The sequence below is a fragment of the Falco peregrinus genome, chromosome 2, assembly GCF_023634155.1.
Source record: "Falco peregrinus isolate bFalPer1 chromosome 2, bFalPer1.pri, whole genome shotgun sequence".
Classification (NCBI taxonomy): domain Eukaryota; kingdom Metazoa; phylum Chordata; class Aves; order Falconiformes; family Falconidae; genus Falco; species Falco peregrinus.
Window position 1 is genome coordinate 60,196,889 of NC_073722.1, and position 24,418 is coordinate 60,221,306.

At 34.5% G+C, this 24,418-nt stretch overlaps 1 protein-coding gene across 2 annotated transcripts in view; it reads right to left on the bottom strand.

The window, feature by feature from the left end:
* Positions 1–24,418, bottom strand: part of SGCZ (sarcoglycan zeta) — a 222,829-nt gene that overhangs the window by 10,202 nt on the left and 188,209 nt on the right. For both annotated transcript variants that reach the window (XM_055796834.1, XM_055796833.1), the window contains 2 exons: positions 16,279–16,351; positions 3,028–3,151 (listed from right to left, as the gene is read on the bottom strand). In XM_055796834.1, coding sequence (XP_055652809.1) covers positions 3,028–3,151; positions 16,279–16,351 — 197 coding nt within the window. The remainder of the gene's footprint in view (positions 1–3,027; positions 3,152–16,278; positions 16,352–24,418) is intronic.

The following is a 24,418-nucleotide window of genomic DNA, read 5'->3' on the forward strand; positions in this document are numbered from 1 at the left end:
AGGGCTAAAAGGATTATTATAAGACTGCAGTAAATAAAAAGAAAACGTATCAAACAGCAGAATTCAGAATACTTGCAGAGGCATTCAGTTTATGATGTGGGAGGCTGAAGATTATACTGCATGAGAAATAAGGCTAGAAGAAAAGTATTCATAAACACATTTATGTTCTTAAAATATTCTTAACTTATTCATAAATAAAAATAAAATATATGTTTCATATATTAATACACAGTAATATCATAATGTTCTGCTACATGGCTGTAAGTGGTTGATTCCAGTTTCCACATAACTATTTTCTGGCATAACAGGGCAATAATTATGCTATAGAAGGAAAATATTAATTCACATATCTTTGATGACTTTACAAATAAGCTTACAAAAATTAATAAGTTAAATTTAGTTAACTAGTCTGAGAATAATACAAATAACTTGTCTTTTTCTAGTACAAGAAATGTCTTATCATAAAAATGGCTCACAGATCCAATTTACAAAGACAATATTCTTTTATTCATGAAAGAAACCTGACTGATAAAGCATACATTTTGAGGCTAAATGAAAATTATTTTTGACATGGATACTTTGTTTAGTTTTAAAATGTATTTTATTTAAAATGAGTAATGATAAACCCTTTACACTTTTTTCCATACTGTCTGGTAATGTGTGGTATATCTGTTGGGCTGTAAGCAAAGATACCAATCGATATTCTGTTATGTAGACATTTTATCCATCAGATCTTTGCCCTAGCTCCTCACACCAGGCTGTAATTAGTCCAGCAATTCCCTAATGTGGTCACAGTAACTTTGCACAATCAGTGATGCTGTGGAAACTCGTCGTAAGCCTTCCAAAGGGATTTTGCATTTTGCTCTGACCCTCTCTAGTAGTAAGAGATAAAATAGCAGAATATAAAGGCATTGGTCAGACCTCAGGATGGAATTTCTCTTGAGATTTCAGGAACAGTTCTTTACAGATCTTACTGGAATTGCAAGTATTGAAGAGATAATTAGACCCTGAACTTTGTCAGAAGAGAACAGCTCCTCAGCAAAGAGTGGGGAAAGGTAGGTAACTTGCTCTCTGATAACTATCAATCTAACATCTACGTGGGAAATCACAGGAAGGCAAAATATTTATCATGTAGAGGAATATAATGATCTTTAATATGAAGTTCAGCAAAGTCTGCTTTACAATGGCACTTTTTCTCCTACAAAACATTTAATGCTGAATTGAATTCCAGTTATGAATAATACATAATACAGTCATTATACCCTTTCTTGAGTTCCCATTCTTACAGTCCAACTGATGTCACAGGACTATTATTTCCCAAACTACCTTTTCAGTAAGTCATAGTAAATACTTTAAAAAAATTAGAAGTCATGCGATAAACTCACAGCGTTGATACAGAAAAAAAATATGACTGATGAATTCACAGATTAAATATTTGTACAAAGCACCACACAGATGCATGGTACCAAAGCAAGACATACAACCGTTGCCTCAGGGATCATGCAGGACTGAGGAACGGTAACAGTCTGGTTTTATTTTTTGCTTTTTCATTTCCATTTGAATATTATGTTTTAGTGAAAGAAAAAAAATACATTGCAGGTGAAAAAACTATGTTAATAAATTAGGAAACATACTAGACTGGGTAAGGTTTGGATTTATGGAGGAGAAGCAAAAAAGGTTACAGGAAGCTGTAACTCCTGTAATAAAAATACCAATAGAAAGGACAAGGGGGATGGAGGACAGTATTTGCTGTTAAAAGAGGATTAGATTGTCCTTACTGCTACCTCAGCAACTTTAGGAAACAGTAACAAAGACTTGATATTTGAAGAGGTGGTAAGTAAAGATGAGAGACCGGGAAGAGCTGGCTTTTGGAGAAACTCAGAAATAAGATGGAGCATTTGGCATATAAATATTTGAGGCTCTGAATTATGAAATTGTTGTGTTTTAATTATGCAGGACAGACACTTGCATCAATAGAAAAATGTTATCAAAACAGACTTTTGATGCAGCATATTGACCAAAATTGTTCCTGACTACATTGTAATACAAAGAGTGCATTGCAGGGGATTATCTGTCACAGATGTGAATGGTGGTTTTGTTTGTTGTTTATTTGGATAGTTCATAAAGTATTGGGGAACATTTGGTAGAAAATACATAATAAAGCACAAAAGGCAAAAAAATTCTAAAAAGCTCCATTCCCAATAAGATAGCTACATTAAACAACCAGTTGGTCTTCATAATCATAAAGACAAAATGCTGTAACCTGGCAAGTCCCATGGAGAACAATTTGAAAACCTATCCATTTCTCCAAAGTGCCTAATAGCAATCTGAGTGCCTTTGATACCCTTGCTCAAGTCTTTTTAATGTTATATCATTTTAAGGATTGAAGATGAAAGTGCTTTCATACCAGTAATCTTTCATGCGTTTCTGCAGTACAAGGATTGCCAGTGAAACCAGTGACCCAATTTAAAATAATTTTCGTGAGTTTGCACAGGTTTACACATGAAGAATCTATACCAAAATGTTTTTATGTTGGGCTGATCACTGAAACAAGACACTGATGAAACCGTGAACATACCACTGAAGTACTCTGTCTCTGTTACAGAGATAGTAATAGTTCAAGGAAAAAAAATCACATGTAGAACGAATTTGTTTAATGAAATTTAAATCCAAATTAATCCAAACTTCTCTTCTTAGTTTGTCAGATTCAACCAGAGTAATTTTTTACTACTATTGCTTGGCTGTCTCTATCCCACGGATGCGCTGAAGGACTGGTTAGCTTTTTCCTTGACTATTAGTTAAATGAATATAGATAAGAATTATTTTTAATATAACAAGATTTCACTGTGAATAAAACTTAGTGATTCAAATATTTGAAAAAAGCAGATAAGTATTAATAACTGAGCAAGCGAAACCAAAATTACTTTAAGACAGGCAAACGCAGAACACTTCCTGTGATGTTTACCTTGCTGCAGAATAAACTGTCCTCACACTGTTTGCATTACAATGGGCAGAGCTGTAACTTACCTCCCCTTCTGTGGACTGTAAGTGCAGTTCTTTCCTACAGGTAGCCTTTAAGTCTCCTGCAGCTGCATTGACTTGCACTCCTCTGGGTGCTTCCATCACCAAAGATCTCGTAGGAGATTCAAGTCTGAAAGACAAAAAGAATCACTGAATCCAACCATCAAAACCCACTCAGTCTCAAAACCTACAATGCATGTAGATATAAAGGTTTTGAATGGTAAAGCAGTAGAAACTAGTTATACATGTGGTTCTCTCACTACACTTTATGAACTGGACAAAGAAAAAAAAAAGTATGTTTAAATCTATTCCTGTTTGAGACAGTTCAGCATATACTGATATAAGCTTCTCTGCTTAGTGATGCTTTCTGGCATTATTACCCAATTTACTTGACTATACTAATACTGAAATATAGGTACTTAAAAATCCACACATCTGTGAGTGCTTCTGTAATGCCAGGTTAATAACTACAGTCTGCTTAGTGACCAATGACAAAAGTTCAACTAGATAAAAAGAAAATAAAAAGTTTTAAATAATGATGTAAAACTGATTAGAATGAGTGTATTCACAGGTTCATTCATATTTCTTGTAGGTCTAGCAGCACTATATATGAAGAAGAGAAAAAAAATCTGTTATGTCTCTATCATTGTGCAGTTTTTGTACATTTTTTTTCTTTTCTTCAGAATAGTCATTATGCTCTTTAACCCTGTTATAATAGGGTTAAGAGAAATATCACTGGCTTCTGGTATCTTTCCTCAAAGCAGCTACTGTCCTACTGTCAGTTTTTCAATTTCTTTCTGTCCTATACTCACGATCCTCCACGACCTTAATGCAGAACTATGACACTTTCTTAGCTGTGTTATCTCACAGTATTGTACAGGTTTTTCTTGAAAGGGAAGTACTAATGCAAGGATTTCATAGAAGTTGTGTTCACACACTGACTAGGAAAGATGATTGGATGAAAACTATTGAACTAGGGAAAAAAAAAAAGGATTCTAATTGTATTCAGCTCTAGACTTATCGCATAGCCCCGTTAAGAGGGAGATAAATCTTTTAATCTCTTTATGACACAATAATATTATGGCAGAACACAGTTCCACTTTACATGAACAAAGGTTTTTTGTAAGATGAAAGATATTAATGGTAGAAATGTCTAGAATGAGTAGCTTGAAGAAAACAGTGTATTTCTTTCTTCAACAAATTGTATTTTGAGTGTTAGGTCACATCCATCCAAAAATATAATGAGGTACTAAAGGTATAAAGGAAAAAATATTTTATCAAGAAATTTGCTACAGAAAAGCCAAATGAAAAAGCTGTCAAGCAATGGAACAAGAGAATTTCAGTGTATTTGAACTATTGATTTTTTTAAGTGTTCAGAATACTTATGAATTATCATTTTGAAACCAAAATGCCACATTTGCATGCAAAGTTATTGAGATGGTGTCTGTGAAATATTTGTTTGTTACATGTCGCTGACATTTAATAGAGAACAGGGAGTGGCGGAAGGAAAGCAATTATTTGGCAACACAAAATGAAACTATTAAAAGCATGTGTCCAGATAGAGAAAAACACTATTTGTAGCTACCTGTATAAAAAAAGCATACATGGGATACTTATAGATAAAAGCAGCAGAAAAGTCTATATTTCTGTTACTATTCTGTTCTGCCATTTTCTTTTTTCTTTCTTTTTTTTTTTTTTTGACACCCTGTAGGGAGAAGTTAATAGAAGGTTCTGCAGCTCTTTGTACACGGGAAGAATCCAAATATCATTAATTATTTAATCATGTACATGTGTTTTTCAAGCGATTATTTGTGAACTTCTGATGGGTATAAGACAGCAGAAAAAGAGCTTCCAAAACCTTTTAGAAACCATGTAAAAGGTAAAGCTTAGAAATTAGACTTTTGAAAATACTCTGTCACCTTAATGAGTTTTTACCCTGAATTTAAAAGGAAACGGAATTGTATAAATGCTAAACAACTGGATACATCCATCAGCAGCATATTTTTTTTTCAGCAGCAGATTTTTGTGATTTATATCTTACTTTCTAGGAAAATGAACACAGTGTTTTCAGCTGTCATTTCATAATAATGAAGATTAAATTTCTCTTAACTACATTTATTACATTGAATTGATGGGTATTAGCAGTGTCACAGATATTTCTGGTTTCATAACATCAAACCCACCCCCAGACTTGATTGAAATTTTTCAAGAAATTGACAATAAAAATGGATTTAGATGTATCTTTCAAGAAACTATGATTTTGTTTGAAGAATAAACTTTATTTTTCCAAAACACATGACAGAGTAGTTTTGCCTGGTTTCATCATGGTTTCTTATGAACTATATTAACATAAATGACTTCCAGTTTGGGTGGAATGAAGATATTTTGGGCAATTAAATTCTGAACTTGAGAAGAAGTTAGTATCAGCCTTCTACACACTGTGGAGAACAAATTTCCTTTTCAGACAATAGATTTTTTTTGAGCAGCTTTCCGAAATCAAATAATGTGGTAGAAATGTCAGTGAATGGTTGAAGACAGCGGCGTAGTTTTTAAAACACCACCCATCTATTAGGAAAATGTAATGCCTAAATCTGTTTTACAGTTACAAACTTACTTTTCTTATTATTCTTTGGATGATCTACATCTGAAAAGTGACTTAACTGTACAATCTGCGGCATGCTACTGGAAATGCAAGAGTCTACACACATAGAGAGATTATTTCCTGAACGCTTGGTGATAAATGAGGTTTGATATGCAGCTGTTTATAATATTTTTCTTTCTGTCACATTTCTGAAAGCTTTAATCTTTACTATAAAGTTATTGTAACCCTCCTCATTGTAATACCCATCCCTCCAAGGAAAACTGCATTATTACAATAGCATATCAAGAATTTGCTTTCCTTTCAGATTTACTGATGGTCTGTCACAGTGGCATTTACATCTATGACGGAACCCTATTCATAGAATTTCTTTTTTCTTTTTTTTTTTTTCCATACAACAAACAGCTATGATGGAGAAGGTACCTACTGCTGTTATTTGGCAGAAAATACAACACTGCAGGGAAGAGGCTTTCAAAAAGGGGTTTTTAAATAATACAATCTGTCAATACACTATATGTGATACAGACAGATGAGCTATCCAGAGCAGAGAAGGGCTTTTTTCTTTTTTTTTTAATCAATGCTTAATTTGTGAAAAAAAAACCAAACAAATTTCAGAGGATCAAAGCTATATGAATTTGAGTTGAATTTATTAAAGAATTATTGCTAAAAAAAGGAATCTTCAAATATCTTGAATATGTTCCTTTGAAGGTATTAAAATATTTCTCATCAGAAATGCAAAAACATTTATTTTTCATTTCGTATTTTCTGTTTACAAGCTGACCTAGATTGTATTTAAGGTAAATAATTTAATAAATGAACCAAAAGGTTTCATTTTGGGTTTTAAGAAATTTCATGTACCTTTTGCACATCCCTTGTATTCACATGGGATATAATTTATCTATGTTAATTTTGCTCTGCTGGTTAGCAGAAGGTATTTCTTATAATAGAAGGAAATAGAAGATTCCCCTGTGCAGATGTGAATAACATATTTGCTTCATGTGTATTTAAGAAGTGGTTCCAACCCATGCTACTTCGTAAAACTATTGATATGAACCTCTACCAATTTGGAATTTGTATCCAAAACAGGGGATTGAAAAATATGCTCTCAACTAGAGGTTGCACATCTAAAGCAGGTACTCATTTACCCTTTACTGGCATCTTTACACCTGGGGGTCAAGAAATCATTCAATACTCCCCAGTATTTAACTTTTATATATGATGGTTTTGCCAACATCAGCTGTGGCTTCTTTCAGTTAGCATAGGAATACAGTTACTTAAAAAAAACCAAAAAATACATTTTGCAAATATAAAACCAATGAAACATTGCCTTGGTAAGCTCTTTCTAGATTTCTATAGATTAAAATAATGGTGTAATTGATCTTGCTGCCTATGGGTAAAGAGTTGTGTCAGACTGGGTCTGCCGAGAGGTAAGATACACAAAGAGGAGAAGGGAAGGCAAAAGGATGTGCCAAGCTTCTCTCTATCCCTCTTCCTACTTCTTCCTTGTAAACAAGCACTTCCAACACTGAAACCCCACAGAACACAGGGCCGTCCTCCATTTTGTTCCAAATTAGAATGAAGGATATTTAAGAAAAAAAAAAATATTGAAAATGTCTTTTTCCAGAAACCTCAAACGATTTTAAATATATTTTTTTTTCATTTCTGTTATTATGAAAAGAGGAGCTGGCTGCCCTGATACTCAAGGAAACTGGTTTCAAGAGTCCTCCAGTGAGACCAAGAGTCCTTAAAAGAGGCCACTGAACACGGATGTTGCTAGAAAAACTTAGGGTTTCCATTCAGTCCCTTTCCTGGAAGTCAGGCTGCAAACTCCAGTATTATCCACAAAGAATAGCCAGGGACTTTGATGATCATGGTGACAAAAAAACTGGAAGCCATTTTTAAGATATTGTAACTATTCAAAGGATTCTTGATTAACTGCATTTGACATCACAGTGGGAATGCTATGAAAAGAAAATTACTATTCACTCATTTCATTCTCATTACTTATACTATTTACAAGATTATAAATGCACCTTTTAACATATATGTGACTAAAAAACTCTTTTTGATACACCTCCACATATTTGCAAGACACATACAAATCGTTGTCAGAATAGTTATTTTACCTGAAGCTTGTTGCATTCTGATGTTTTTAACTAAATGCTTATACTTTCAGGGTGATTTTTTTTTTTTAATTGAATTACAACAGTCAGTGTGCAGGCCTCATGAATCCTTAGTATGGTTCACTAATCATCAGCTATCCTTTACAAGGAAGCAAAATTCTCAGATGCTCATATGAAGCTTTCTTTGATTCATGTGGGAACCTAACCTTCAAGGGCACAATATTTTGTGACTACACAGCACGAGTCTTAAATAGGACAAAGTTAACTAAATGTTTTATGGAATAGGTAATGGCCTAAACCACTAAATATTAACATGGCTTTTTTTTTCCCCCCAATATCCAAATTTTTAACTCATGGACAATAAACTTAAATAAAGAGGAAGCTTTCTTGACTGAAAGCAGAACAGTAGAATGGCATTCAGCATAACATTTCACGTTATGTCCATGCTCTGCATGTCACTGACTTTGGCATGTGTCAGCATGCCCTTATTATAATTCCTGAAATTCTCATTAACCCAGAAATCACCTCACTGGGCTCAGATCTGAGTTCTAATTGCCCTGTTCATGTCACTGGTTTCAGTTCAGTGGGTCTGCATTGTCATAGCAACACTTGAAACAACTGAATATTTTAATATTATTTGACATAGATGATAAATCAGAAAAACAATTTCCCCACATAAGGGAAATAAAGGATCTCTTCTGAGAATGTAAAAGACACAAGTTACTGAGTAGGAAAAGTAAGGAATAAAATGTCATTGAAGAGTTTTCAGCAATGTTATTAAAGGACTAGAAAAAGTGAAGGAACATCAAGGAATGATAAGGAGTGCTGGACAGAGCAAATGTTTAAAGCAAGAGCTTGACAAAATGAGCAGGTGATGTGAGGAAGGTTAAAGAGAACTTAATGCATGGTTGTTTCTTAGAGTGGGTGGGGACATAGCCAGAATAGCTAAAGACAAGAAAATTATCAAAATCCAAAATAATATTAAGAACATAATAAACCAAAAACCTAACTGGAATCTCAGGCAGTAATAAATCATGCCTTCTAGAATGAAAAGTCCACTAAAACTGATATCTTCGAAAACCAACAAAATCAGTAGAACTGTAGAGTATAGAATCTGAGTTTTCATGTCTTAAAGAAATACCAGAACATGCTTGGGAGTTCATACTGTTAGACAAAGATCTGGATATGGCACAATCCAAAGTAGTCCCTTAAGAAAAGGTATGGAAAAAAAAAAAAATCTTCATAGCCCTGAAATCTTAGAGCTACCCCTATTCCACTCAAAACATTCACCTTCCTATAATCTTCCTTACTTTTGTTCTGATCTGAAACCCCTTCTACACATGCCCTGCTACTCCGCTGAACTCCTTACATGAAGTTCATTTTATTTCCAGAAATAGCTCCCTTACCTCAGTTGTCTTTCAGAATATATTTTCTTGAAATAGAAATCTATCTTGGCAGAAAAGGATTGAAGCAACATGCCCACAGAGAACACTCAAGTGGCTGTCGAGTAAGATCTGAACATAAAGTGCCTGGGGGAGACTGAAGAGCAAAACTGGGCTCTTTGAACAACTGGAAACACATGAGAACTGGTTGACATAAAATCTTCTTACTTTAGAAAACCATTAGCTTCCTGATTGGGAAGTGACAGTCTGGAACACCTGTAATCTTCTAATGATATTTTCAATACTGTTTTCTTAAAGGGCCTTTAGATAATATAAACAGATACATTTTAGCTGAGAAAAACTGTGACATAATTTTGATCCACATCTAGAGAAAACTGCATCTCACTGAAAATTATTCTGCTGAAATCCTTTTAACAGCTCTTCTTCAACCTCTACAGAATAAGCATAGCACAAAGATTAGAATAGACTCTCCTGTGGCTCATACTTGGACTGTATTTAAACAGCCCAAGAAGAAAACAGCCCGTTTAAAAGAAAAAAAAATTTCAGAAAAGGTTTGGTCAGTTCCCTTTGAGTCACTTTTTATGAAGAAGCCAAATAGCTTTTTTCTCTCGTCTCAGCTGTGAATTCTATCTTGAAATACAACTGAGAATAGGATGAAAATTGCAGGATAAGACATGCAAAATCATTCATTCTTCTCTATTGCTTAGGTTACATCTGCAGTTCTCTGTATAATTACAGATATAAGCAATAGGAGCTGTTTGGAAAACTGTGGAACTAATAGTTTTACAAACTCATGTACTCTCTGTAACTATTCACCACACAACCTCCCATCCTCTGAACCTTCTTTTTCTTATAGCCATCCTGCATGAGCTTCAGATCCTTTGCTTGGCTCAACATGGTTCTAGGGCAAGAACCCAAACCATAACCTCTGCACCCACAACCACAATACTGCTAGAAACTCCAGTGATCTGCCCGTGAAGCAAGATATGTCAAAGTTGAGGGTAGTCTGAAATCGTGTGTATACAAATGAGTAAACTGATATCAGTAAGGACTAATAATACTGGCTGATTTTCTGTTAGCATCTCCAGTTGGGCACTAGTTAGCAGAAAACATAGAAAATTAAGGATCTTTTGCCTTCTACTGAACATGGATGAAACTGCCTAGCTGCATAACAAATTATCAGGGATAATAAGGGAGAGAACAGATAGACAAACAGGAAAATTAGAAGCCTTGTTTTCTCAGGAAAGTGGCTGAAAGGTGGCATAGAAAATGGAGATACTCCTAGGAAGGGGAAAAAAAACAACTAGAGTGAAAACATCTCTGGGGAGACATGTAGCATAAGGAAATTAAATGTTGCTCAAATGAAAATAACACAAAACTTTTTAGTAGTAGTTTGCTACTTATGCAGTAGTAAGGCTATTCACTTAAAATCATAAGAAAGACAGGAAGTGAAAATATTATGGATGCTACAGGAGGATAACTTGGCCTTAATGGTGTATAGTACAAGGTTTATAGGCTATAGGTAGTATATCAAATTACATTTAATTAGAAAAACTACAGCAAAAAGGAGCATGCAAGTGTGGTGCAACAAGACTTTATTTGGTTTAGAGTCCAAAGCACTTCAGAAATGAGTTCTGGTGTCACGAACATCAGCCCCCAGGCACTGAGGACTGTTGTTCAATTTCCATTTAGAAAAACAGTCAAGCGCTACTACCTGGAATATCTATGAAAATGAAATACTTGAACAAAGCATGTGCTTTCATATCTACTCCTAGGCTGGACCTACCTGGAACTAGAACTTCTTGAATAAGCAGCAGCAGCTTGGGTCTAGAAGTAGCTTAGTAGCCCTGAGGCAACCTCAGATGCAACAAGCCTTGCTGGAGCTGAAAGCAGGCAGCAGGGTGCTGCTGAAACCCCGAGGGTCTCCACCTGGGACCCTTGAGCACCTCAGCTGGTCACAGCTGCTATTAGACCTGAGCGGGCTTTATGTAAAGAATGATCCTCAGCTGCCTTTACACTAATCTGCAAAGTTGCCTGATCTTTCATTAACTCAGCTCTATGCAAATGCTTGCTATTGCTCCAAGCTTTATACAGGCTTTGAGATAGGATTCATAGAGTATTATATTTACACTTATAACCCTGTTAGCCTGAGACAGCTATGCTTGGAGCCCAGCTGTGTGTTCCTGAAACCATGGCACAGCATAATTATAAAGCAAATATAATCCAGTCACTGATAATAAAGAATTTTAGTTGTCACTGTTCTTCCTTTGGAAAGGCTATGCCAGAACCTCTTGCACCTGAGAGGCAGAATGCTAATTTATATTTAATATGTCATCCAATATTCACCATCATACTGTTGAGGTTCATAATATTCTAATTTCAGTGCTCAAAATCTTCTGATTGCCAGTGCTTCCAAACCTTCCAAACCTGTGTACTTCCTTCTAGCACAGAGCTATTAAAACTGTAAATAAGATCAGTCCTGAAGAAACTCTCCTTTCAATCTCCCTCCAGGCTAAAGGAGGGATTTAAACAATATATGTTTATTATATACCACTTCATAATTCTTTAAATACAATCTTCTCTGTCTTGCCTTTTTTATTTCTCGTTAGATATAGCACTATATTAAATACTTAAACTCCAACGGGAGATCTATCTATTTACTCTTTTCCAGCATATCTGGTATCTTATCAAGGGAAAAAATATTTCTTTGAATTGTCATAATCTACCCACTTTCTATTTCATCCTCATTTTTACCTGTCTTCAAGCCATTAATAATTATATTTTTTAATGAAAATTTAAAAATAATATTATAAAGAATTGTGTATTGCTGAGTTCAGACTAAAGGGACTAACAGACTAGATGAAATGGATGGAAAAAATGGGTTAAAAGAGTCACTAGAAGCGGTGCCTTTACCAAACCATCAGTCCCACAGAGTCTGTCTTCCAGTTTGAAAGCTTTATTATAAATTTTGGTTATTTTACCTTATTTTCACATGCAATTCAGTCACAGATCAGGGATAGAGATTATCCAGTACCCTAAATTAACCACAAGAAACCCAAGCAATTTTGCTATCTATTTTGATAGCAACACTTTCTTCCTTCATATCTGTTTGTACTAGAGCCTTTTCCCTTCTCCGAAGTCAAACACAATCATTGTCACTGAACCTTAAAGCAAATTATTCTTTCAGTTTAAGAGCCATACCTAGTTACCTTTTGTTCCTGCTGTGTCCTATCTGCATAGTAATTTGATCTTGCAGTTATCCCCAGAGAACAACAACAAATTAATTTACCTCCTTATTAAAGAGGTTATTGAGGGCAAAGCTATCTGCATTTAACTACTGTCTGCCTCTTTTGTGCATGGATGTTACTTATTAGTGCACCATGTTTTAATGCACTATTAGCCTAAAAACAATATTTGGGGACCTATTATATTGCCAGTTTAGTTTTCCTAACTGTATTCCTGTGAGAAAAAGTAGCAAGAGAAATATGAAGATTAAATTATTAAGATATAATTCATTTCCCTGATTCTCAGGCATGATTCTTTTATGCTACTTATCCCAGCTAATGAAAGTCAGATTTAATTAGGTTTTGGGATTTGACACAAAAGGGCTTACCAGCTTTCACAAAGGATCATAGAAAAACATCTTCTGAAAGCAAAACCTCCCTAGCTATTATTTGAAAATGTAAGACAGGAGAAAGATGTGACTGAAGTGGCTGGGCACATAGGAATGAATTATTTTAAATCTCAACTGATTTTTATTTTTACACAGCACATTTTTAATAGCAAATATTACAGATATTTCTCTGTCTGAAGACCTCAAAATCTGGCTATAGAACAAAGTGGCTGAGGCAAAGTTTAGATATGTGAAATTAATATGAATCTGACTTTTTCTTTTTGGCTCCCTGTCCAAAGTAGATTGAGCTAAAATCCCAGGATTTTTGTGGCAAACACTATGAGCCTTGTGGGTATTAAAATCTTTATCCAAATTTTATAGTTCAGTTACATTCCCAGTAATCAAGGTGGTCAGAATTTAATTTTTAAAATTAAGTAGTGAATTGTTTTATATATCCAAGGTTATGAATAGTTTTCCAGCATCTATCTTTTTTGTTTTGTTTTGTTTTTTTGTTGGTTTTTTTTTTTGGGGGGGGAAACCACCACAAACAAACAAACCAAAAAAACAAAGGTATTATTTAAATACACTCATAGCTTGATGCCTGAGCTTTACTACCTCACCAAAAAAATATATTCCTACATGAAAAATATGGGATCATTTATATTTTAATTAACAATCTAATAAAAAATCTTTTGTCTTTCAGCCCTGTATACAAGTATTGTCATTGTCTAATGTATTTACATTTATGCACTGCAACTTGCTGTCAAACTGCAATCACCTGTGTCCACTGAAAAATAATGAATTTTGATGTCAACTCAGCAAACTCTTTAGTGTTATGGTTAATTTCAAAAGTCCCAAGCATAAGGATACAATATTTGGAAAAATACATTGGTTTAGGATTGCCTAGATTAGTATGGTCTACTGGACACTTTGGCTAAGTTTCTACCGAAACATTAAAAAGTGCTAGGACCCAGGCCAGACCACTGGAACTTAATCATCTAAGCAGCTAAACAGTTGCAGACATATTTAACAGTCAATTGAGAATCAGTTATTACTCTCCCAAACAATTTGCAGGCAATATTTGGAGGGTAGCATATACTAAAGACCATTCCTACTTGGGATTTAGGATGCAACTATTCTGTTTTAGGGGATAAAATAATTTTACAATATCAGTGTAGTTGTATCAGTTGGACCTGAGGCCAGAAAATGTGTTCTAGTATTGTTTTGTTTCTGTGACAGGCGTAGCTTCTGAGGCCACAGGGAAATATTATGTTAGGGTTGGTGACCATTCTGTTTAGGCATATTTGGCAAACATTTATATAAATGCTATATCACTCCTTTATGACAACATTCTTCAAATTAGAAAAAAAATATTAAAAAATAGCAGATAATTCAATTTCTCTTTCCGGAAAATTAATGCAGGGCTTAAACTTTTTTTAAAAAAAACAACTGTTCTGTTTTGGTTTTTTTTTTAATCATTTGAAATAAGATTGAAAAGCATATGGTAACTGGAATTTTCAAAGGATATACATGATCTAAGGTTCTAACTGTATTTTGCTGTCAGAAAGTATCACACAAACCCATAATTATTTATGGTTCTTTCAAGCTACAAGATTAAAAGGGCCTGCAGGTTCTCTTCTAGAAACATTCATGCCAAAAGCCAAGAAATCTCTGTCCTAATAGTAATTGTCACTATTTTAGGAAGACTAAAATGACCTGAGAATTTGAAAAAAAGGAATATCACTGAATCCCAACTAATATATAGTAGCACATGTGTACAAAAACTTTCAGAACACAATACAGACTGAATATATTAAGAATAAAATCACTTACACATAAGATAATGTTGCTTGACCAAACAGTAAGGGTTTCCATTTCATAATTTCTTTTTAATAAGAAGTTTGGATTAAGTTCATTGTTAATGAGTAGGCAGAAAGTTGAATGGAAAATTCTCACTAATTTAAGTTCATCTTGGAAAAATGAGCTGAAGGAATGGTAGAGTTGGAAAACATTAAACAACAACGGGCATCATGGCAATGAATAAAGCCAAAAGACAGATGTGGTGAATGCTCAATATGTAAATTTCGCAAGCAACATGAGGTGTTTTTAACCTTGGTGAAATTAATCCTGAAGATACAGGGTTATCGAGTTTACCATATATTTGCACTCTGTTATTATTATTTAATTATTAGAAAGAAGTTGACAAAACAGCATCTCCACAGTCTTTGAGTGAGACAAGTTCCACCATCTTACTCAAATTTTTGGGTCCCTGAAAAAAGAAAAGCTTGTTATGTCTCAGCTTTGATTTCTGCTGAACTCCCTTTGATTAGAGACCATCATGCCTTGGTGGTCACCATTAATAAACACTTTTACAACAACTCTCAACAAGGGACTGACAGGAGTCTTGGCAGGTGATAGGGATTTTTAAGATAAAAATTTACTTAAAAGAATCCTCTGGAGGGCTCCAAGCCATTACATTGCCTTAAAATGTTTAGTATAAATAATCAGATACAATCATTTACTTCTTACACTCCACATATAATGGTCAAACATGTCCACATTGGCAGCTTCCTGCTCATGATTTCTGCAGCATCATTAGTGATTAATGACCCTAAATGCCTTTAAAAATATAGGGAAGGACATTTAACAATGCTTTTCTGTAGCAATTAATTGCAAACACTGCTGGGCAGGTAAAGAGAGAGAGAGATATAATGTTCAGGAATCATAGCAGAATCAGGTCAAAGTCTATACTGTTTCTCACCAGTTCTGTTGAGAGAAACACAAGGAGGGACCTTTGATTTTCTGGAAGTGTCATGTATTCTCATTAGTCATCCATAAAAATTACGAATTAGTATTTAGTGCTGCACATATATGTACTTCAAGAAAAAGCTTTCCCTATAAATCTTTCTAATTGTTTTCTTTCTCAGTCTATAGATGCTCTAGTAAGTTTTAGACTTGATCGTTTACTCTTTACTTATTTCTCAACTTTTGTGACTATGTATAGAAAACATCGAGTTTTCAGATTTTTTTACATTTACAAATCTAGCCTCACTTGGTAATGAATTTTTGAAGTGTGTGTGTGCAATATTCAAAAGACTCAACAACCCAGAAACATAAGTAAAAGAAAAAAATCTGGGACTCTTTACATTAACTTGATTTATATATTCTGTAACAGCTCATAAAAAATCTAAACCTGGGTCTGATGCTATTGAACAGTACTGCACTCATTTGACCTTAAACGTGCCTCATTATTTCAATCTCAGAAGCATATAAGTCTCAAGAATTCTGCTACAGGAGACAAGTAATATATAAAAAGTAATGTATTTTACATTTTGTGTGATATAAGTTTGTGGGGGTTTTTTTGACTACTTAGAACACACTGGAGTCTACCAGTGTTTTGGATATGTATGAGTCATTAAATAGGCAGTATATATTACTATGCAGTTATTTTCTTTGAATCAAGACTTAATTATTCTTTAGAATACTTGATTTTAAAACAACTTTTTGAACAACACCTACTTGAGGTCTTGGGAAGGTTCTGCTCTGATATGGGGTGTCTCCACAGAGTGCCCAAACACTGCCCCTTCCGTGCCTAAAATACATAAATAAAATACAGTACAATTACTTTGGAAAATAAAAACACATTAAAATGTATGACCACAAATTGACATTTTGAGGAAAAATATCTGATTTAATCCTGTATTAACTATTATCAGTATTGCTTCATTTTTAGGTTTGCATTTCTATATCAAAATCTGGACCAACATCATGTGAAATTTTAGACTTCTGTTTATCAGTAGGTGAATTTCTTAAACAAATCTGAAAACATTTATAGATCTAAACTTTTCAGGACTGACGTGCCTGAATGGTCATCTAAGCACTTTGGAGATGGATTATTTCACAGATCAGGAAAACAATATCATAGGTAGGTAGGTTTGACAAAACCAGATTGTAGAAGTGTCTAATATTTTTTGCATAATATTCATTTTAATTACTTAAATTGAGAAGCCAAGCTTTCAAAAGTTTTAAATAACAGCCTACCACCAGAAGTTCCTATTCTGAATCTTAATATCTGGCAGTTTCAGAATTTCCCTCCATCAGACCTTACTCATTTAAAACTTCTGTTCTCAAAAAATTAAAAAGACTTATCTGGAATGACCTTTGGTTTTAGTGTTGGTAGTAGATGCTCGTGTATCTCCTACAGGGCACTCAAAATCAAAGCAAAGCAAACGGGCAACTATTCCCTAAAATGGAACTGATTCTCTATTGAATTTTAGTTTTTATAACTAAGTCCAAGTTGTATATGATAATTCCATATGTTGAATTACATGACCAAGATTTTTCATTTAAAAACTCCTTTTCAATGAAAAAATGAGGGTTCTGATAAATGTTCATGAATGTGTTGGAAAAAAAGACAAATATTTAGACAATACATTTTAAAAACGCAATTATTTTTTAAAGGGAATGAAAAATGAAAAATTAAAAGATTTGATCACAGCAAACTCAAGAAACTGACAGGCAGGGAACAGCATTATAAAATCAGTATTTCTCTTAACTCTCAGATAGAAGGACTGAATGCATAACAGTCATTTATACCATTCAGTTTACATTCAATAGATAACAATAGACTGCCTATGTTCAAAAGTTTGTCTTTTTTTTTTTTTTTTTACCCTGAATCCTATCATCATGTCTATAGCTGTTTACTGATTTGTTCAATGCCTTTATTTTTGTATTCCACTCATATAAACTTCAGGGTTTCATTTGTTTGTTTGATTGTTTAACAATATCCATGTGCCTGTAAGTTTTTAATTTCCTTCTCTGAAGGTGGTGTACTGGGCACTGTGTAATGAAAATAGCCTAGAGGTGTGTGAAAGTCTTTCCAGCAGAGAACCATTAGTAAAGGTGAAAGAACTAAACAAAAACATGTGTAAAACAGGTAATGCATTTACCTTCTATCACTGGCAAAAAAGCTGTTTTATTTTATTTTATTATAATAAACTACATATTACTGTACTTATATATGTAATTTCAATACTTACATTTGATTACTAAATATTCTGGGATTAATTGTCATATTTCAACAACAGAAGTTTTCTTGTGTTCTGAGCCTTGACTTCTGAGTAAAACTAAAAATATGCCAACAATACCTCACAGTAGCTGTGTAAAGAAGTGCTCAGTAGAATAGAGGCACTACTCTAATTGTTACATTTTAAATACAGTGAAGTATTTTCAATTATATTTTATGTAAATATTCAACAAATATTTTCAGAAAATTTGGCTGTTAATGGAGAAACATATTTAGACATTTTTGCGGTTAACCAGTAATATTTATCAAACTGATCTTACCAGGATTTTAAAGCAGAATTAAGTTATTCGATGCTTAATTGATAGTAACATTTTACATTTTTAAAGAGAAAATGTCCTGAGCAAGAAGCCAAAAAAAATATCTACATAAGTGTTAAACTAAATTACTGTCAGAAAATTGTCATTGTTAGTAATTTTCTTAACTCTATTTTCATTAAAAAAAATCCAAAGAGCTATGCACCAGGAAAAATAAAAAAATCTTAATTGTAAAATACTGTACAGGTATGGAGTATCTAAAGAGGGACTTTCTCAGAGTAATGAAATGAAGTCAGTTTTTTATCTCTAGAGATTTATAAGCTTTACAAATATCTTGGCAAAACATACTGAAAAGAATTTCATTACAACTGCTATGTTTAAGATCTCACAAGAAAACAACGAAATCCACTTTCTATAACAAAACTTCTTTAAGTGTTATGGAGAACCACAGGAGGGAAAAAACCAGTATATCATTTTACCTAAAAGTATTCACAGAGGTGCTATGCAGGAGCTGCTTTTTAAACCTGACATTGCCTTGCAATTCTGCTACCTTTAAGAGACAGGAAGAACATGTCTGTATAGCCAGGCTTATTGTCATCTATGGGAACTGAATATCAGAACTCAAAGTGTGTCCTTCAAGATCCCATTTATCTTTTTCATCAGTGAAATTAAATACTTTCAAGGCCAAGGGCTTTTTTTTTTATTTTTGAAGGTGGCAATGCACTACAAAGGTGTAAATAACAGCAGGATCCAGTATTGCCAGTCTTTACTTATGAGAAGATCACAGCTGTAATGTTTGAAAAAGCAGAATTAATGCAATAGGTATAAAACAACACGATAGTATGGGTCAGACACTAAATCAATCAGAAGTGTGAAAGATAATATTAGGCAAAGACTGATGTCAAAACATAAATGGCAGCTGGTTCTAAACCAAAATTAGGATTTCTTCCCTTTCAGCAGCATTTATTTAAAAGACAAGAAGGCATTGCTTCCATGGCAAAATAGAAATTTGGAAACAAAGACCAAGTTTGTCCAAACAGACTTAAAATCCAGACAGGTAGAACTAAGGATAAACTGATATAACTAAATAAAATACAATTAAAACTCAAAACAAACCAAACATGATCCTTTTGCTATTTGAAGATATAATTTCACATGTTTTTTTCTTCTCATGTGGCCTCAAAAGTAGAAGTATAACAGTTCTTGTGGTAAATGTTTTATCCTCAAAAAGTATGCTATCAGCAAATTCAAGAATATTTCTAATTCCTTGTATTTTATACTGGAAGAAAAGCAAGTACTTACAATTACCTTTTTTTTTAGTAAGAAAGGAGAAAAAGATCAGCCATACAGAATTTACTGATGTGTTTCCATGAGTTAAACTGCAGGATCAAGAAAAATGGAAAGGAATTGTACAGCAAATAAAAGACATAGATCAGCAGTACTTAAAAATGCAGAACAGAAAAAAAAATGTAGGAAGGTATTTTTTATCTTTTAATTTACTATATGTAAATCTGTAGTGCTTTGCTGGGAAGTTAGCGCATGTAGTTCAGTATTGCTTAGGAAATGGTGCTACAAACATACCTTTCTATGAATAATAAATGTATCAATATAAATCAGGATTCAAAGTGAATACCATGATTTGTTTTAATGAAAGAAATATACTTTAGGTATTTAATAATTTACAATATTAAAACACTTCTATTTTTTTAGCAGAAATAAGACAAGGACCTATTAATTGTATTCCCTGACTTACAGAATCATAACCAAAGCCTACCTTGAGATATGTGAAATTCTAGAGAGAGATGAATGAATACAAAAAAAGAATAAAAAGAAAAGACTTGAACCTTCAAGTCCTTTCAAGTTCAGCTCAAAAGTAAGTAGTTGGGGAACTGAATTCAGAGGAATATGAGTTAGAATGGATAACTGTGAAAAGAGAACCTTTCACAGGAAATAAAATAGCAAGGGCACAGAGTACGTACAAAGGATGTAAAATCAAAACTGTAAGTGTAACTGAATAAAATTACTCCCACCTCCAGCTTCCAGTAGAAGAGAATGAGTTAAGACTTCACTAAGAAAGCAGCATCTGCGGAGGCAAACTACTGGTCAAAGAATGCCAGTTCCTACAGAGGCTGATGGAGAAAACTCACTAAATTGCACAAGTCTGGCAAAAAGGCCAAAAATCCAATTCTGTATTTACAGAGAAACCTCCTCATGCATAGCAGATTAACAAAACATATTTTTTTGACACAGAGCAAATAAAAGTGAGCCTCTCACTACAAGAAGAACTAGTCACATGTTCCTGCTGTAAGAGAATATTTAGAATTCAGAGAAACCAGTGTAAACTACTAATTTTTGCTCAATTCGCATGTTCCTTAAATTCAACCTTTGGGAAGTGACAAGTTTCATAAATACAATGGAAGTACAATGCTGGTATTTTGTGCCATATTTGCTTATGTATGTGTATGCTGAGGAAATCTTGTCATTTATTTAACCAGGAAATAATCCTTTCATGATTTATAAGTTAGCCCACACAACACCCCTGGTACCTTTCAGTGACTTAATAACTGACTAGCATGAACAGACCAGCACCTGATCATATTGACTAGTGGAGCTATTTTATTTTTTTTTATTATTATTATTATTTTTTGTGAAAAGAATGCCAGCTGAAGGGGTTGATAATTTAAGATTCAAAAGCTAATAAATTATTTTGCTGTGAATAATAAGCCATATATTAGCATTATCCCACTCCTTCACATCATTCTTGTAAGCAAATCACCTCAAATGTACTGCCAGTGGAGTTGTGTAGTATTTTGATGTGCACATACTATATGGCATTGCAATATCCCAGACAAGCTGAATCTTACTGCCTTGATCTTTGTCTAGGTTTTTCAGAAACGTCAAGTAGCAATATGATGAATTACTGATATTATGCATGTATTAGAATGTAACGCTGGTTTCTCCTCTGAGTTTGAGTTTAAAGAAGTTTGTAACATGCTCATAATTTTTGAAGCTTGCAATTTTACTTGTTGCAAACTCATTATTTAAGTTAAAGCATCCACAGGTTTCACAGGGAAATATTTAATCACGATTCCTTTACCATTGAAGAGACCTTCAAAACACAGACTTTATGTTCAAAAAGTTTAATTGCAATAAAATAACTAAATTCTTAATTCCTTTACCATGTGTACATAGCTAAAATTTAAAAATTTTGTGAGATTAGATAGCTGTTGTTCAACACTAGGACCTTTGAAGAGCTGATCACTGCCAGACTGAAAAAAACAGAAATACTCAACTAGGCAGATCTATGATCATGAAAAAATCGTGGAAAATTCTTGTTTTTTTTTTTTTTTTTTTTTAAAGTCCAGTTATTATGATTTATCTTGGGCTGATTAGAAACCTAAAGGAGTCAGATTAGAAACCTAAAGGAGTCAGAATGAAGCTTCTGGACAACATATTGATTGTGCAGCTCTTCAAGACTTGCAATTTTAATAAATGTCTTGAAATGTAATTTAGCTGGGTACTTCTATTAAAAAAGCATGGTGCAACCTGATTTTTGCTATGGAGGTGTACTTAACTAAAGTAAAAGTAAGTATGTTATTCTATGAAGATGTGATTGGCATGATTTCTAGGTTTTCAGTCTTGTGGAATCCCTCAACAGCAGAACTGATGAATATTAAATAGTGAAAGTTTCAGGTATGATGCTGATGTGGCCATGTTGGAGGTATATTATAGGTAGGAAGCTGTTGTATGGCCTGACTAGATGCAGCTGTTCACTTGTAAACTTAAGCATGAGCATCAAAGTCTTCAGACGTAAGCTGTTATTAAAATGTAAATTCTAAAATGAATGATTTAGATTCATTACTCAAGGCACTTGAACATGACTAATGTTTGATGCATATTTTCTGTATGGCAACCTTACTAAAGCAAGAACCCTACTGAGCCCTTCATTTAGATGAGAAGAATGAGTTCCCCAATAGATTAAAATTCAGCATCTTCAATGTGATAAATTTTGATCAAAGCAAATCACAACTCAAGGAAATACTTGCAAAATTGCTAGAGTCAGTATTTATCTTCTTAAATGTAATCTTAAAATCTATTGAGTACAAACATTTGAAACATTGCTTCCTAATGGTGAGCAGTTAAGACACCTCTTGTCTTGCAATGCAAATGAAGCTGGATTACACCTATTCAGTTGCTCACCCACATACTTGTTTGAAGGTTCACATCCAAAATCTATGTTTGGCCACCACTTGGTTTCCTCTGCTGCAAAATGGAATCTATTTGCATAAAGCTTGGATTGCACACAGTAGTAACATAATTCAATTAGTAATTGGAAATGGCTATTCTAAATGCTACTTTTAGGATGAAAAAAGTCCATCTATTTAAATGAAACTGCTGAGAATTGACATTAAAATCGAATATTTCTTCAAAACATAATTGAAATTAGAAAATATATAAGGGGTTTACAAAGAACAAGTTTTTAAAAATAATAATTTTCATGATATATTTTACTTCTTTCCACTATGATATATGACAGATGGAGATACACGTAATAATAAAAATGATTAACTAGAACTATTTTCTGCTTGAATTGATACAGTCTCCTTGAAAAGTTATAAAAGGTAGATATATGAATAGATTTAAAACTTACATTTAAATTTCACAGTAAATTACTAAAAACTAAAAACTGATTTATTTTTTTCCCCTATACATACATATTTATCTATATCTGATGGCCAGGTTTACATTTTTCTTAAAATCATAGAATCATAGAATGTTTTTTTGGATTGGAAGGGATCTTAAAGATCATCTAGTTCCAACCCCCCTGCCATGGGCAGGGACACCTTCCACTCGATCAGGCTGCTCAAAGCCCCATCCAGCCTGGCCTTGGGCACTGCCAGGGATGGGGCACCCACAGCTGCTCTGGGCAACATGTTCCAGTGCTTCACCACCCGCACAGTAAAGAATTTCTTCCTAATATCTAATCTAAATCTAGACCAGGATACAGTTGGCTTTCTGGGCTACAAGCACACCTTGTTGGGCCATGTTGAGCTTTTCATCCACCAGCACCTCCAAGTCTTCCTCAGGGCTGCTCCCATTCCATTCTCCACCCAGCCTGTGTTGATACTGTGGTCTGCCCCAGGCCAGGTGGAGGACCTTGCACTTGGCCTTTTTCAGCTTCATGAGGTTCACTGGGGCTCACCTCTCAAGCTTGTGAAGGTCCCTCTGGATGGCATCACTTCCCTCCAGCATGCTGAGCACGCTACACAGCTTGGTGTCATCAGGAAACTTACTGAGGGTGCGCTTGATCCTACTGTCCATGGTGCTGACAAAGATGTTAACCAGCACTGGTTCCAGTATGGACCCCTGTGGAATGGCATTCATCACCAGTCTCCGTTTGGACATTGAGCTGTTGACCACAACTCTTTGAGTGTGACCATCCAGCCAATTCCTCATCCACCAGGTGGTCTACCTGTCAAATCCATCTCTCCAGTTTAGAGATAAGGATGTTATGCAGGACAGTGTCAAATACTTTGCGCAAGTCCAGGTAGATGATGTCACTCACTCTTCACTGATCTGTGAACGCCATAACCCCATCGTAGAAGGCCACTAAATTTTTCAGGAACAACTTACCCTCAGTGAAGCCATGTTGAATGTCACCAATCACCTCCTTATTTTCCATGTGCCTTAACACAGTTTCCAGGAGGATCTGCTTCATGATCCTGCTGGGTACCAAGGCAAGACTGACAGGCCTGTAGCACCCCAGTATTCCTTTATTTTCTTGTTTTTAAAAATGGGGGTCATGTTTCCCCTTTTCTGGTTGGTAGGAACTTCACTGAATTGCCACTAATTCTCAAATATGGTGGATAGTGGCTTAGCCACTTCATCCGCCAGTTCCCTCAGGTCCTGTGGAAGCATTTTATCAGGTCCCATGGACTTGTGCACCTTCAGGTTCCTTAGATGGTGTTCAACCTGATCTCCTACAGTGGGCAGTTCTTCATCCCCCCAGTCACTGCCTTTGTCTTCTGCAACTTGTGCAGTGCAGCTGAAGCAGTTGCTGGTGAAGACCGAGGCAAAATAGTCAGGTACTACCTCAGCCTCTTCCATGGCCTGGGTAACCAGGTCTCCCATTTCCTTCCAGAGAGGGCCCATGTTTTTCTTAGTCTTCCTTTTATCACTGATGTACCTATAGAAGCTTTTCTTGTTGCCCTTGATGTCCCTGGACAGATTTAATTCTATCAGGGCTTTAACTTTCCTAATTTGGTCCCTGGCTGCTTGGACAGTTTCTCTGTATTCCTCCCAGGCTATCTGTCTTTGC